The 16,341-nt window shown below is 43.2% G+C and overlaps 1 protein-coding gene across 3 annotated transcripts in view; it reads left to right on the top strand.

Annotated features, from left to right (window-relative positions):
- UBAP1 (ubiquitin associated protein 1) overlaps window positions 1-16,341 on the top strand; it is a 71,008-nt gene that overhangs the window by 39,153 nt on the left and 15,514 nt on the right. For 2 of the 3 annotated variants that reach the window (XM_062208053.1, XM_062208054.1), the window contains one exon: window positions 10,923-11,047. The exons of the other annotated variant lie outside the window; for it this stretch is intronic. In XM_062208053.1, the coding sequence (XP_062064037.1) occupies window positions 10,923-11,047 (125 nt within the window). The remainder of the gene's footprint in view (window positions 1-10,922; window positions 11,048-16,341) is intronic. 3 annotated transcript variants of the gene reach the window in all.

Raw genomic sequence — 16,341 nt, 5'->3', positions numbered from 1 at the left:
CTGATATAGTTATCTCTTGTTACCTATTAGGAGAACTGATTCCATGGTTCATTGTGGATGCTGTATTTCCTGGATGCTCATATTCCTTGTATGAAATGCATAGTATTTGCATGTAGCCTCTATATATCCTTCCATATGCTTTAAATCATTTATAGATTATTTATAGTACCTGATATATTACAAATGTTATGTTATATTGTTTAGGGAATGACAAGAAAAGCATACGTGTTTAATAGAGACATCATTTTTTCCCCCAAATAGTTTTAGTCTTTTGTTGAATCCACTGATGTGAAATTCATGGTTATGAAGAGCCAACTGTATTGTGTGGTTTTTCTTTTTTCCCCTCCCCTTTTAAGATTTATTTATTTATTTGAAAGAGCAGCAAAGAGAAGGGAGAGAGAAAGATCTTCATCTTCTGGTTCACTCTCCAAATGGCTACAATGGCTGGGCCAGGGACATACCACTGGACACTGTACTGTTTCTTTCTTTTTTTCTTTTTCTCTTTTGGCTAAAAATGCTTAACTGAGATCTACCTTTTTAGTAATTTTAAGTATGAAAATATGGTGCAGTATTTTTTTTTTGTTTTTGTTTTAAGATTTATTTTATTTAGGGAATGACAAGAGTTATAGAGAGAGGTAGACAATTTGAAAGAGTTATAGAGAGAGGTAGAGACAGAAGTCTTCCTTCCACTGGTTGACTCCCCAGATGGCTGTGATGACTGGAGCAGAGCTGATCCGAAGCCAGGAGCCAGAATCTTCTGGGTCTCCCACATGAGTACAGGGGCCCAAGGACTTGAGCCATCCTCTGCTGCTTCCCCAGGTGCATTAGCAGAGAGCTGGATCAGAAGTGGACCAGCCAGGACTTGAACCAGCGCCCATATGGGATGCCAGTGCTGCAGGCCAGGGCTTTAACCTGCCTGAACCACAGTGCTGGTCCCCACAGTACAGTATTGTTAGCTGTAGGTGCTATACTGTGTAGTAGATCCCAGAACTTACTTTGTATTACTGAAACGTTTCACCTCCTTTTAAGCTAAGCTAACCAGTTTGTGACCAGTTGGCTAATTTCTAGAGAGGCTCATTCTGCTCTTGTTTCATTTTCCTGTGGAGTGATAGAAAAAGGCATTTTGTTTTAAAATGTTTTTAAAATTGATCTGTAATTGCTTTGGAGAAAAGTCAACATCTTTCTAATCATTATTCTATTTGTAATGTATCATCCCCCCCAAGATTTATTTATTTATCACATTTATTTTCATTTAATTGAAAGACAGATTGATTTTTTTTTTTAAGATTTATTTATATATTTGAAAGCAGAGTTACAGAGAGGCAGAGGAAGAGAGAAGTCTGTCTGCTGGTTCCCTCCTCAAATGGCCACAACAGCTGGAGCTGGGCTAATCCAAAACCAGGAGCCAGGAGCCTTTTTTGGGTCTCATGTAGGTGTAGGGGTTCAAGGACTTGGGCCATCTCCCACTGCTTTCCCAGGCCATAGCAGAGAGCTGGATTGGAAGTGGAGCAGCTAGGACTTGAACCAGCACCCATATGGGATGCCGGCACTACAGGCTGTGGCTATACCTGCAGTGCCGGCCCCGAGATTGATTCTCTGTCCACCAGTTCACCCCCCAAATGCCCACAACAACCAGGGTGGGTCAGGAGGAAGCTAAGAGCCAGGAACTCAACTCCATGTGGGTCTACCACGTGAGCGGCAGGGGCTCAAGCACTTGAGATAATGATCTGCTACCCCCCAGAATGAAATACCAGGAAGCTCTATTAGAAGCCAGGTAGCTGGGATGTGAATTGGCACTCCAGTATGGGATGCTGGTGTACCAAGCAGTTGCTTAACTGTTTGAGCCTCAATGCCTACCTCCTCCCACCTCCCCAAATAAATTATTTATTTTTCATTCTATTTGAAAGGGAGAGAGACAGAGACAGAGATCTTCCATTTGCTAGTTCATTCCTCAAATGCTTGCAATGGCTGGGGCCAGGCCAGGCCAAAGCCAGGTGTCTGTAACTCAGTTTAGGCTTCCCATATGGGTGGCAGGAATGCAACTACTTGAGCTATTACCTGCTACCTCCCAGGGTGTGCGTTAGCAGGAAGTTGGAATGGGAAGTGGAGGCAGGGCTGGAACCCAGGAAGGGTATTCTAATATGGGATACAGATGTCCCAGGTGAGCCAGGCCAAAGTCTGGAGCCAGAAACTCCTTCCACAGGAAACTGGATTGAATTGCGGGATAACTGGGACTCGAACTAGGCACTCTAGTGTGGAATGTGGGTTTCCCAAGTGGCAGCTTAAACCTCTATGCCCCAACACCAACCCGCCCCTAGGTGGCATCTTTTTTTTTTTTTTGAAGATTGATTTATTTGAATGACAGAGGGACAAAACATCTTCCATGTTCTGCTTTGCTCCCTATGTAGCTGCAATAGCTGGATAGGAGCCAGGCTGCAGTCAGAAGCTAGGAACTTCACCCAGGTTTACATGTGGGTCTCAGGAATTCCAGTGCTTGAGCCATCATCTGCTGGGAAGCAGAGTAGCCAGGACTGGAACTGGCACTCTGATATGGGATGCAAGTATCCCATGTGGCATCTTACCATTCCACCAAACACCTTCTCAGCTGTGTGTGTGGTTTTTTTTTTTTTTTTTTTTTTTTTTTAAATAAGAGTCATTTATTTATTTGAACGGCAGAGTTACAGAGAGGCAGAGGCAGAGAGAGGTCCTCTGTCTGCTGGCTCACTTCCCAGATGCCTGCAATGGCCAGAGCTGCGCCAATCCGAAGCCAGGGGCCAGGAGCTTCTTCTGGGTTTCCCATGCGGGTTCAGGGCCCAAGGACTTGGGGCCATCCCCCACTGCCTTCCCAGGCCATAGCAGAGAGCTGGATCAGCATTGGAGCAGCTGGTATTCACCCATGTGAATGGCGGCCCCCCTCAGCTGGTTGTTTTTTTTTGTTTGTTTGTTTGTTTGTTTTTTACAGGCAGAGTGGACAGAGAGAGAGAGAGAGAGAGAGAGAGAAAGGTCTTCCTTTTTTGCCGTTGGTTCACCCTCCAATGGCCGCCGCGGCCGGCGCGCTGAGGCCGGCACACCACACTGATTCGAAGGCAGGAGCCAGGTGCTTATCCTGGTCTCCTATGGGGTGCAGGGCCCAAGCACTTGGGCCATCCTCCACTGCACTCCCTGGCCACAGCAGAGAGCTGGCCTGGAAGAGGGACAACTGGGACAGAATCCGGCACCCCGATCAGGACTAGAACCCGGTGTGCCGGCGCCGCTAGGCAGAGGATTAGCCTATTGAGCCGTGGCCCCGGTGCTCAGCTGTTTTTAACGAAGATTTTTTTTTTCTTTATCTCTTGTTTTCGACATTCCTTGGTATGATTTTCTACATATTTACCCTTATAGGGCTTAGCTAAACTTCTTGGATCTACAAGTTGATATTCTCAGCCATTATCTTTTCTCATATTTTTTCTGCCCCATTCTTACTCTTTTCTCCTTTTGAAATTCTGGTCACTGTTTGATATTGTTCCAGAAATCTCTTACTTCTGTCCATTTTTTTTTTTTTTTTTGAAAGAGTCACAAAGAGAGAGAGAGCAGAGAGAGAGGTCTTCTATCCGCTAGTTCACTCCCCAGATAGCCGCAATGGCCGGAGCTGAGTTGATCTGAAGCCAGGAGCCAGGAGCTTCTTCCAAGTCTGGCACGTGGCTACAGGGGCCCAAGCACTTGGATCATCTTCTACTGCTTTCCCAGGCCATAGCAGAAAGCTGGATCAGAAGTGGAGCAGCTGGGACTAGAACCGGTATCCATATGGGGTGCTGGCGCTTCAGGCCAGGACTTTAACCTGCTGTGCCACAGTGCCAGCCCTGTCTGTTGCAATTAAAAAAAAATTTTTTTTCTCTTTCTGTTTCAGTTTAATTTTTCCACCTAATTTCATGTTCTTAGATCTTTCCTCTGCTCAGCCTTGTCTTCAGATTAGCATAGACTGGCTTATTAGTCATCAAAATTTTTCTTCTGTGATAATGCATTTTTCACTTGTAACCTTTCCATTTATCTCTTTGTATTCCTATCTCTGCTGAAATTCCCCATCTGTTCACAAATTTATCTTTTCATTAGATTCTTTAGCAAATTTATGAAATTTAATAAATTTATGACAGCTGTCTTGTCTGATAATTACAGTATCTTGGCAATTGCTGGGTTTGGGTCTGGTGGCTCTTTCTTCTCTTGATGATGGATTGCATTTTTTTGATTTGTGTATCTTACACTTTTTTATTGAATGCCACACATTGTATATCAAAAAGCTGATTTTGTGGGTTGTTAGTCTGTGAGTAACATTTTCTTTTGACTTCATATCTTAGGACAGATGTTTATATATTTGTAATTTTTCAAAGTGTTACCTGACTTGTGGCTTTAAGACAGTGATTAACAATCATAGAATTGCATCTATTTTGCTAATTTTAAGTTTGATCTTATTTTTTTTTTTTTACCCTAAAAACCTCAATTTTGAATCACCTTAAACCTGAAGTAAACATAATCCAGTTTCTTCCTCTATTAGGACTTTCTCCCTCTACCTGGAATTAATTAATTGTATCTTCTTTTTTTTTTTTTTTCCTTCTTCTTCCCCCAGGAAAACAGGCAGGGTCTCAGGATCGTAAACATACCAGCAATTTAGAAAGAAATCAAGCAGGGTGACTTCTTCCCAGAATTTATCCTGAGTCATTATAAATTATACATTCGACCATTCTCTTTCACTGTGGCTTGAGCCAGTGTGATGTGTGCAGAACTTCAGGTCAAGGCCAGAGTCATCAGAGTGCACTTAACTGTCTTTTTTTCTAAATGGAACTTGGGAAAATGGGCTCATTTTACAGAGATTTCAGGTACAGTGACTGAGACTAAAAAGTATTTGGAGTGAGTCAGAAAATCATTAGCTACAATGCTTAATTTTCTGGGCCATGTGGTTAATTGCATTTTATTGAATTTGTTTAAAAAATGATTAGAGAAACAAGTTGATATCTTTTTTTTTTTTTTTTTTAAGATTTATTTATTTATTTGAAAGGTAGAAAGAGAGAGAGGTCTTCCTTCTGCTGGTTCACTCTGCAAATGGTCACAATGGCTGGAGCTGGGCAGATCCGAAATCAGGAGTCAGGAGCTTCTTCCTGGTCTCCCACGCGGGTGCCAGAGCCTAAGGACTTAGGCCATCTTCTATTGCTTTCCCAGGCCATAGCAGAGAGCTGGATTGAAGTGGATCAGCTGGGACTCAAACCAGTGCTCATTTGAGATGCTGAGGTTGAAGGTGGCAGCTTTACCAGCAATGCCTGTTTGCATCTCTTTGAATACCTTTCTGTCCTAAATCCCCATCTCCTCCCAGTAACCACACAACTGTGTGCTCATTCTATGTTAACAGAGCTTTAAAGATTTAACACTGTGGAAGCTTAGGGATGTACTAAATCACCTTTTCATTTGCTTTGTTAGTGAAAGGTAGCTGCTTTTTGGAGTAGGTACTTGTAGTTGGGGCTAATGAAGGGAAGAAAGCAGTTATTTTTTTTTTTTTTAAATTTTTTTGACAGGCAGAGTGGACAGTGAGAGAGAGAGACAGAGAGAAAGGTCTTCCTTTTTGCCATTGGTTCACCCTCCAATGGCCGCCGCGGTAGCGCGCTGCGGCCGGCGCACCGCGCTGATCCGATGGCAGGAGCCAGGTGCTTCTCCTGGTCTCCCATGGGGTGCAGGGCCCAAGCACTTGGGCCATCCTCCACTGCACTCCCTGGCCACAGCAGAGAGCTGGCCTGGAAGAGGGGCAACCGGGACAGGATCGGTGCCCCAACCGGGACTAGAACCCGGTGTGCCGGCGCTGCAAGGCGGAGGATTAGCCTAGTGAGCCGCGGCGCCGGCCAGAAAGCAGTTATTTAAAGTTGTTTTACTTAATCTTGTCTGTTCCTAAGCCAAAAGTCTGTGTGTATCACACTGTCATAGTTTCTAACTGAAAGGCAAGAGAACCAAACAACTTTGTTGAAGGATATGCTCATTTGTCTTAGATATCTTTATCATAATACTTTCGTGGATGGTACCCCTCTCAACTCCCTATGACTGACCTGCAACAAAACTGTTCTTTTAAGGAAATTTAAGTAGTAGTAATGTGGATAGGTTTTTTTATATTTTTGTGTCATATGTGTTTATTAGTGTTACATAATGGATTTTTCTAATGTGTATCATATAATTAACTCATTTAAAGAGTGTTTTTATTAAACAAAAGACTTAATTTTGTGATTGTTAACTATAAATCTTTCTACTAAATCTTGGCTAATGCTCAAATTCCAGTTTTGCTTCCATTTTATCAGGGCACTAGCCAAAGTAGGAATTTTTTCAGTAATATTTGAGCATTTATTTTCATAGAAAACAGGCAAAAATTCTTTAAAAAGAACTTTCCTTTAATCCTTTTAGTATTTTGTAAGTGCCAGAGGATCTGTTGTAACCAAAAATTTTGTTGGCAAGCTCCAAAAGCTCCTGGTATTTCTTTCTGGTGGAGGTGGTGGGGCACTAGGCACAGTTGTGTGACTTTGTCCAGTATCTTAGACATGTGCTTATATTTCATAGGAGTACCTTGTTAAAACATTTTCATGATTAGTCTTGCCATTTTTAGTAAATATTTTTTTAAAAGATTTGTTTATTTGAAAGGCAGAGTTACAAAGGCAGAGGCAGAGAGAGAAAGAGTGAGAAAGAGAGAAAGAGAAAGAGGTCTTCTGTCTGCTGGTTCACTCCCCAAATGACCACAAGGGCTGGAGCTGTGCTGACTTGAAGCAAGGAGCCAGGAGCTTCTTCCAGGTCTCCCTGCAGGTGCAGGGGTCCAGGGACTTGGACCATCTTTTACCTTTTTTTAAAGATTTATTTTATTTATTTGAAAGAGTTAGAGAAGGAAAGCAGAGAGAGGAGAGCCATCTTTCACTGCTTTCCCCGGGCCATAGCAGAGAGCTGGATTGGAAACTGAGCATCCGGGACTTGAACCAGCGTCCATATGGGAATGCCAGCAATGCAGGTGTGTCTTTACCTGCTACACCACAGCGCCGTCCCCAAGTAAATAATTTTGAATTTTAGTTAAGTATTAATTAAATATAAATTGGAGTGGAGGTGAGAGTTGAATACAGAAGGAGCATAGAATTGTGTATTTGTTACTCATTGACTGAACAAATCTTAAGACATGCTGAGTTGGGAGATACAGATTGAAACATTAAGGGATGCTCAAATTCTGGCTCAATCTCTGGGTAGGGGTGAGAAACCTTTTTCTGCCAAGGTCCATTCAGATATTTATAACATTATTTGTGGGCTGTACAAAATTACCAACTGAAAAACTAGGCTGCTGTAGTTGTATTGAATTTTGAACCTTGCCTGTGGTTGTGTTTGCAGGACCAGTCTAAATGATTTTGCAGGCTGTGTCACAGATGTTCCCCTCCCCTACCCAAGGGGAGGACAAGGAAAGAAACTGTTACATTGCGTCCTACTAAGTTCTCAGGTGGTGGTGTGTGCTGGGTGTTCTGAGATTGAGAAGATGTTGTTCTTGCGTTTGTCATTTGTTCCTCCTCTTTTTTTTTTTTTTAAAGATTTATTTATTTATTTGACAGGCAGAATTACAGAGAAAGGAGAGAGAGAGAGGGAGAGAGAGGGAGAGGGAGAGAGATCGAGATCTTCCATCCACTGGTTCGAGAGAGAGAGAGAGAGGGAGAGAGAGGGAGAGAGAGGGAGAGGGAGAGAGATCGAGATCTTCCATCCACTGGTTCATTCCCCAGATGGCCACAATGGCTTGGACTGGGCCAGGCTGAAGACCAGGTCTCCTATGTGGGGGCAGGGGCCCAAGTACTTGGGCCATAGTCTGCTACTTTACCAGGTGCATTAGCAGGAGCTGGAATGGAAATGGAGCAGCTAGGACACAAACCCATGCCCACATGAGACATGAGACTTGGCGTTGTAGTTGGTGGCTTAACCCACTGTTCCACAATGCTGGCCCCTTGAGTTTATTCTTTTTATTTATTTTTTATTTATTTGACAGGTAGAGTTATAGACAGTGAGATAGAGAGAGAGAAGGTCCTCCCAACGCTGGTTCACTGCCCAAGTGGCCGCCACGGCAGTCACTGTGCCGATCCGAAGCAAGGAGCCAGGTGCTTCCTCCTGGTCTCCCATATGGGTGCAGGGTCCCAAGCACTTGGGCCATCCTCCACTGTCCTCCTGGGCCACAGCAGAGAGCTGGACTGGAAGAGCAACCAGGACTAGAACCCGGCGCTTACGTGGGATGCCCGCGCCACAGGCGGAGGATTAACCAAGTGAGCCACAGTGTCGGCCCCTTGAGTTTATTCTTAATGACTATAACTACCTAAGTAGATGACTATAACTACCTAAGTAAGTATGGGTAAGATTGTGATAGGCTTTACCAGCTGAGAAAACACCACATATAAAAAGTATGACAACACTTGGAAAATTTCATAGGTTGTTAATAATTATGGTTATGCCCCAGAAAAAAATGAACACAGTTGTGGATTTAATTTTTTTAAGATTTTATTTATTTATTTGAGAGGCAGAGTTTCAGGGAGAGAGAGAGAAAGAGGTCTTTCATCTGCTGGTTCACTCCCCAAATGGCTACAACTGCCAGAGTTGGGCCGATCGGAAGCCAGGAGCTTCTTCCAGGTCTCCTACATGAGTACAGGGGCCCAAAGACTTGGGCCATCTGCTGCTGCTTTCCCAGGCCATAGCAGAGAGCTGGATCAGAAGTGGAGCAGCCGGGACTCAAACCAGCACCCATATGGGATGCCGGCACTCCAGGCAGTGGCTTCACCTGCTGTGCCACAGCACTAGCCCCAATTTAATTTTCTAGCTATGTGAAGTACAGATGTTATTTTAAGTCTGACGAGAGGTTAGTGAGTCCCCTCCCCCCAAGGGTGAGAATGGTACCCTTCTTCCCCGATGACGTGTTTCAGGTGTATCAAAAGAATACTGATTTCGGCCGGCGCCGCAGCTCACTAGGCTAATCCTCCGCCTAGCGGCGCCGGCACACCGGGTTCTAGTCCCGGTCGGGGCACCGATCCTGTCCCGGTTGCCCCTCTTCCAGGCCAGCTCTCTGCTGTGGCCAGGGAGTGCAGTGGAGGATGGCCCAAGCCCTTGGGCCCTGCACCCCATGGGAGACCAGGATAAACACCTGGCTCCTGCCATCGGATCAGCGCGGTGCGCCGGCCGCAGCGCGCTACCGCGGCGGCCATTGGAGGGTGAACCAACGGCAAAGGAAGACCTTTCTCTCTGTCTCTGTCTCTCACTGTCCACTCTGCCTGTCAAAAAAAAAAAAAAAAAAAAAAAAAAAAGAATACTGATTTCAGGAAATTGGAATGATGACAAGATTACAGATATGTTTTTGACTTTGCTAAGTCTTGAGATCTAAACCGGTTTTGGAAGGAAAGAAGTTGTCTTCATGAAGAGCTGTAGTTGGTTTGTAATATGTCTGTACATGCGCACAAAAATACACTAGTGTGTGGCCCAGGAATAAGCCTTATTTTTCTAGCTGCTGATATTGAAATAGTAAAATTTATTTTTATCAACTATGTTTCATGGTCCATGATGTCTCTCTCAGGAAAATTGACCTCCAGAACTTGTCAGAAAAGAAACCATAGCCCATGTAGGAGTATGTATCTAGTGAAAGTGACATACAAGAAAGAGGCAGTCTCCTTCTCTGACTGTGAGCTGATGATGATCATGTCTTGGTCTTTCTTTTGTTCGGTTATGATACGCAAAAAACCCTTTGGTGGTTAAAGCAGTTCAGTTGTGTATAGCTTATGTCTCCTGATTATCCTAGTCAGATTCCTGTGATTTACTTGGTTTTTCCTTTTTTCAGCAAATGCTGTGATGCTTAAATATTTCCATGTTGTTCTAGAATCTAGTGGTAGTATTGTTTTTAGATTTTGAGTAATTCTTTATATTAATTAAAATGATTCTTCATAAATAGAAAATTACTAATCAAGGATGTTCTTTTGTAGAAAGTCTATTATCAATTTAGTAATTTTTTTTAACGTCTGATATGTGCTAGTCAAGACTACAGATTTTGTGAATGTACCATTGATTAAGGTAGACTTAAATGCTTACCTGAGAGGAACTTAAATTCCACTGGGAAAGGTAAACAGTACCTGATGATCCCTCAAAGTTTATGGGAAAATGCAGCCAAAGATAAAATTTTGGTGCAAAAATTTTGAAATCCGTGCACATTTTCTATGAACTTTTCAAAGACCCATTGTATGTATGAATTACAAAAATTTTTGCACCTAAGAAAACCTTATCTTTTAATTCCATTTTTCCATGAACTTTTTGAAACACCCTTGTATAATTAAAAAAAAAAATCAGTTGTCTGTGTTAGCAGATGATAACTGCTATGGGGAAAAGATAGATAGTGGTATGGGAGTTCTGTAGTGTGGACGGGGTAGGAGTTGTAATAGGGTGGGCAGGCTTAGAGCCTGCATGTGAGAGGCAGCATGTGAGCCAAGCCTTTGGAGGAAGTGATGGGTGATTATCTGAGAGAGGAGCATTTCACCTGGAGGGAACAGCCAGTACAGAATTTTTGAGGTGGATCGAACCTGTCATTGTTGGGAACAGTGGTCACTGCAGGCTAGGGCCGCCAGAAGATGATTTCTAGGAGATGAGGGCAGAGGTCATGGGCCGTGTGGAGGCCTTTTAGACCACCATGAGCACTTTGGTTTGGCCACTAAATTTAACTGAAAATCAGCTCTGCAAAGATTAAGTGGAGGAATATAGGATTTCCTTAGAGATCTAGGGTCAGGAGAAGGTAAGCAGTCAGAGGAGAAACTTTTTGTAAATTCTGGTCTCCAGATACCATAAACTAATGCATATCCAGTAGACATAAAGATTATAGCAAAACAGATAATAAAGTTCTTTGCTGATATTTTCTACTTTATTTTTGATTATAGGGACTTTCAGTTACCTTGATGATGTCCCATTTAAGATAGGAGACAAATTCAAAACACCAGCTAAAGTTGGTCTACCTATTGGCTTCTCCTTGCCTGATTGTTTGCAGGTTGTCAGAGAAGTACAGGTAAGTGGTGATTTTTAGTTTAAGTTTAGTGCATTTAAAAATTTAAAAAGTAAGAATTTTATGTTTAGTGAAATAGAAAAACCTATCTTATCTCTTTATTTATATTTCTTATGGTTCCTGGCTCACATGGTTACATACACACACACACACACGCATGCGCGTGCACACACACACATGCACATACATAAATATGTTTTATGCACTCATGTACACATACTTTGTGTAATCTGTAGATTGTATATTCCTAGGGCTCTGTACCTTGCATGGAAGAAGTTCCCATTGCTTGTCTAACTGGCGTATTTGCCTCTGTTCCCTTTCTCTGTTAGTGTCCTCATTATCTTCTTAGCCACTCAAGTTAGATAATATTCTTCTTTGCTTTATCTCACACTCCAGCCATACCTTATTTTTCACCTGGGTTATTTTAGTAGCCTCTTTAATTGTCCCCTTTGCTTATGGGATTTTCTACCTTGTTTCCAGAATAAATTCTTAAAGTTTTCAATTGTTAGATCCCTGTTCAAAAATGCCCAGGAAATCACCAGTCCTCATTGAACTTAGTGTAGATTATGGCAGAGAACCTTAGCTCATCATCTCTACATTTCCTCCAAACCAGGTAACTAGTGGTTTGTTGAACATACTGTGTAAATTACATGCCTGTGCCTTGCCTTTTCTCGTGAGCTGGTGTGTTCACCTGGACTATTCTCTTTCTCTCCATACTAAAAGCTGTCTGTTAAAATCTATTTATTCTTCTCAGACTTGTGCTTAAATGCTGTTTCCTCAAGGGCTTCTTTCTCAGCCCTTCATTTTGCAAGCTCAGTTGTATATAAGTACACTGAATTACTTCTGGGAAGGAGCAGATAGCTGTGCCACTTCCTTCCTTCAGGACACACTTATTGATTGCCTGTGTTTGGCTGGGTCCTGAACATAGAGATGCATGCCTTCATCACTGTCCTCAAGGTGCCTAGCGTTTACAGGAGTCAGGTAGAAGGCCAGGAAAGTACACTGCGTACTCTAAACACTTCCCTGGGACTTAAGATTTTTTAAAAATAGAACTTTCTGCAAAAGAAATTTTATTTCTGGGGGATTCCCTAAGTATCACCTTGTTACTCTAAAAACAATTATTGGTTTTCCTTTCTAGAGTCTGTATACTTGGAATAATCATAATAGAACTTGAGTTACTTCATTTAAGATTTTTGTCTCAAAAGAAAAGCAGTTTTATTAGGGACTTGAACTGGCACTCCAATATGGGACGCTGGCGTCACAGGCAGAGGGTTAACTCATTGCACCACAAAGCCAGCCCCTTATAGAGCTCATAGAGCACCTGTAAAGTTTGACTTTCTAGAGTGTCCAGTAGGGGATTTGGCTTTGGTAGCCCTATACAGCTGGCTTGGTGCTTCCTGTAATTTTTTCATATTTGGTCTTGTATTATAATATAAACTTTTTATCTAAAATTTCATCACAACATATACAGATTTTTGCATCTTGGGTCCAGAAAGTTTCTATTAAATATGATGGGATGGCCCTTAGTGTCAAGGTTTAGGACAGAGTCTGGTGTCACTCACACATTAGCTGCAGTTGCCATATAATAACTGTGTAATCTTGTAAAGATTTCTTAAACTCTCTAAACCTCCATTTCCTTATTTAGACTCTAAAATGGCAATAATGAGCTTTTATGGTTGTCATATGGATTAAATAAAATACAGTAATCCCATCTTAATCTGTGTTGTGTGGCTATGAACAAAATACCTGAGACTAGGTATGTTTTCTTTCTTTCTTTCTTTCTTTTTATTTTTTTTTAAAGATTTATTTATTTATTTGAAAGGCAGAGAGAGAGAGAGATCGGTCTTCCATCATCTGGTTCACTCCCCAGATGACTGCAATGGCAGGAGCTGTGCCAATCCGAAAACAGGAGCCAGGAGCTTTTTCCAAGTCTCCCACGCGGGTGCAGGGGCCCAAGTACTCACACATCTTCCACTGCTTTCCCAGGCCACAGCAGAGAGCTGGACTGGAAGAAGAGCAACCGGGTCAGAATCCGGCACCCTGACCGGGACTAGAACCCGGGGTGCCAGCGCTGCAGGCGGAGGATTAGCCTATTGAGCCGCAGTGCCGGCCAAGAAAAGTATTTATACCTCCTAAAGGCCTAATCTCCACTTGTTCCCACCTGTTGAAAGTTCCACCGCTTCTTCATTGCCACCATGAATCTATGGGCAACAAACGCCATCCAAATCATAGCAATCTCTTTATCCTCCAGAATTGGGTTCCAGCTCCCGCAGTGGGTGTCTGAGACCCTAGTTAAGACTAAACTCTGTATACAAGCACTGTGATACCGAGGCAGCTGATCTGCTGAGGGTAGTGTATACAGTCTGGTGATGTTGGACAAAGGTATGAGTCACATTCTGAATGGGATGGTGGAGAGAGGTGCCCGATTTAATCATACTGCTCAAAATGCCACACAACTTAACACTTAGCATTTCTAGAATTTTTCATTTAATATTTGAGGATTGCAATTGCCTGCAGGTAACTGAAACCATGGAAAGCTAAACCACAGGAAATTGGAGGCTTGTGTAATGCATTTATGATGCTTACTCTGGTTCCGGTACTCCATGAATGCTAGATGTTGTTAGTGTTTATTATTGTACTCTCAAAACGTGGTCTTAAGAACAAAACAAAACAAAACAAAAAAACCGTGGTCTTACTTGTTCACTTTATTATTTCTGCTTCTCCCTACCCCCAGATGTTTGTATGTTTCAGGTATTCTGCATTACTTGGGTAATTTAAAAAGAAAAAAAAAGCTTCATAAAGGCTTACTAGAAAAGGAAAGCAATTTGGAGTTGTTGTTTGGATAAAACTGCAGAGATCTATGTTGGTAGACAGTAGGAAGTTGGTTATGGCTTTTATTTTTAATTGCAGCTAACCAGTTGGCCAGATTGTATTACACCCCAGTTGGAAGCGCAGTCTTTGCCCAGTGCTGTGGAGGAAAGGAGGCACGTGATCCTTCGCGAGCCTTTCTGGGCACCACAGCTGGCTTACCGATGTAAATTAACTCTTGACCTGCCTTTGTAGATTTCTTTCTTGTTCGAAGCTGAAAAGCTTGGGATGATCAGAGACCCATTACTAGGTTTCTTCTCTAAGTTGCTTATCTCAGCCCAGCATACTTCTTTCCTTTCCTCTTTTCTACCCCATCATTTTTTTAACCTTTAATGTGTCTCCAACCTTGGTACACCCAAACATTATTTGTGCCTGGTGCTTTAGAATGAATGCGGAAATGTAAATTTGCTTTCTCCTGTCCAATGTAAATTTGCTTTAGGTTAATTCTAAGTGTTGAAAATCTTGTAAATTGAGCTGACTTTAAGGGATTTTTAAGGAATCATGAGGAGAATCTGAAATCTTAATTTGAACATCTAAATTAAAAAATACTGTATGTATTTGAGACATGGAGGGAGGGAGGAAGAGATAGAAGTCCCCTTCCCCCATCTGCTGGGTCACCCTCTAAATGTTCACAAGAGCTGGGCCTACAGCAGGTCTCCCCACTTGAACCATCATTGTTGCCTCCTTGGTCCACACTTGTAGGAAGTTGGAGTCAGGATCCAAACCCAGGCACCCTGACAAAAGGTTGTTTCAAATGATGATTCTCATTGTTTTATTTTTTTTCTCTTTTAAAATTTCAAATGATTTTACAGAAATTTTTTAATTGAAATGTGGAGAGAGAGAAAAATGAAAACTTTTTTTTAAGCTTTATTTCTTTATTTGAAGGCAGAGTTACAGAGAGGCAGAGGCAGGGGGTGGGGTGGGGAGAGATTTTCCATCCACTGATTCATCCCTAAATGGCTGCAATGGCCAGAGCTGAGCCGATCTGAAGTCAGGAGTCAGGAGCTTCTTCTGGGTCTCTCATGTGGGTGCAGGGGCCCAAAGATATGGGCCATCTTTTACTGCTTTCCCAGGCCATAGCAGAGAGCTGGATCGGAAGTGGAACAGCTGGAACTTGAACCGGCACCCACACAGGATGCCAGCATTGCAGGCAGTGGCTTTACCTGCCATGCCACAGTGCTGGCCCCAAGAGAGAGAAACTGACAGAGATCATCTGTCTGCTGGTTCTCTCCCTAAATATCCACAGCAGCCAGTGCTGGGTCAGGCTGAAGCCAGAAGCCTGGAACCCCGTCCCAGGTTCCCATGAAGGTGGCAGGAACCCAAGTATTTGGGCCATCACTATTGTCTCCCAGAAATTTTGCAGGAAGCTTGATTTAGAGTGTGGAGTAGCTGGGACTTGAACTAGGCACTCAGATATGGGGTGCAGATGTCTCAAGCAGCAGCTTAACCCACTGTACCACGATGCCCGGCCTCCCATCTCCCCCAGGCATAAATACATAAGAAGTTTTCCTGCCTTTTGAGGATAGCCTGTTCATTATGATCGGTAGATGGTGGTTTAAGAGCATAGTATCTGTAGTCAGATGAGCATGTGTTCAAATCCAGGCTCTACCACTGCTTACCAGCTTTATGATTCTGGTTGCCCCCATAACATAGAGATAACAGTACTTCACAAGGCTACTGAAAAAATCTGTAGTGAGTCCCGGCTGCTCCACTTCCAATGCAGCTCTCTGCTATGGCCTGGGAGAGCAGTGAAAGATGGCCCAAGTCCTTAAGCCCCTGTACTCACATGAAAAACCTGGAGGAAGCTCCTGGCTCCTGGCTTGGAACCACCCAGCTCCAGCCGTTGCGGCCGTTTGGGGAGTGAACCAGCGGATGGAAGACCTCTTTCCCTATCTGCCTTTTGCCTCTCTGTAACTCTGCCTTTCAAATAAATAAATCTAAAATAAATAAATAAATAAATAAAAACACCTTAATGTTAATGCATGAAAAGTAGTAAGAAATGCATGGCATCTGTGTTTCTCAGATGCTGGGTGTCATTATTGAGCAGGTAGTCTATTTAGGACAGCGTGCTGGACAGTAGCGGCCCCAGGAGGGCCTTTCACAGGGTGGCTGTGCCCAAGAGGCTTGTGATGTTGCTGGGAAGGGTTCGAGATAGAAGCTGCGTATGGCCACATGTGTGTGGCCTCAGGTGGCTGAGAGACCAAATTCAGGAGAAGGAACAGGTCATCTGGGAAACTGCATAGAGGAGGGGCTGAGCTGTGCTGGAGCCACCAGCGAAGAGTTCCCGAGGGAGAGGCAGAGGCAGAGGCAGAGTCTGTTTGGCCTGCGCTGTTGGGTTATGGGTGGTGGGAGTACTTTCTGCATCACTTCTAGAGTTTGTATGAGGACATTGGAAGCCTCAGGCTTCCCGAGTGGGGGTCATCCCACAT

The sequence above is a fragment of the Lepus europaeus genome, chromosome 12 (genome assembly GCF_033115175.1).
Source record: "Lepus europaeus isolate LE1 chromosome 12, mLepTim1.pri, whole genome shotgun sequence".
Taxonomy (NCBI): Eukaryota; Metazoa; Chordata; class Mammalia; order Lagomorpha; family Leporidae; genus Lepus; species Lepus europaeus.
This window is presented reverse-complemented; position numbering and strand designations above follow the sequence as displayed.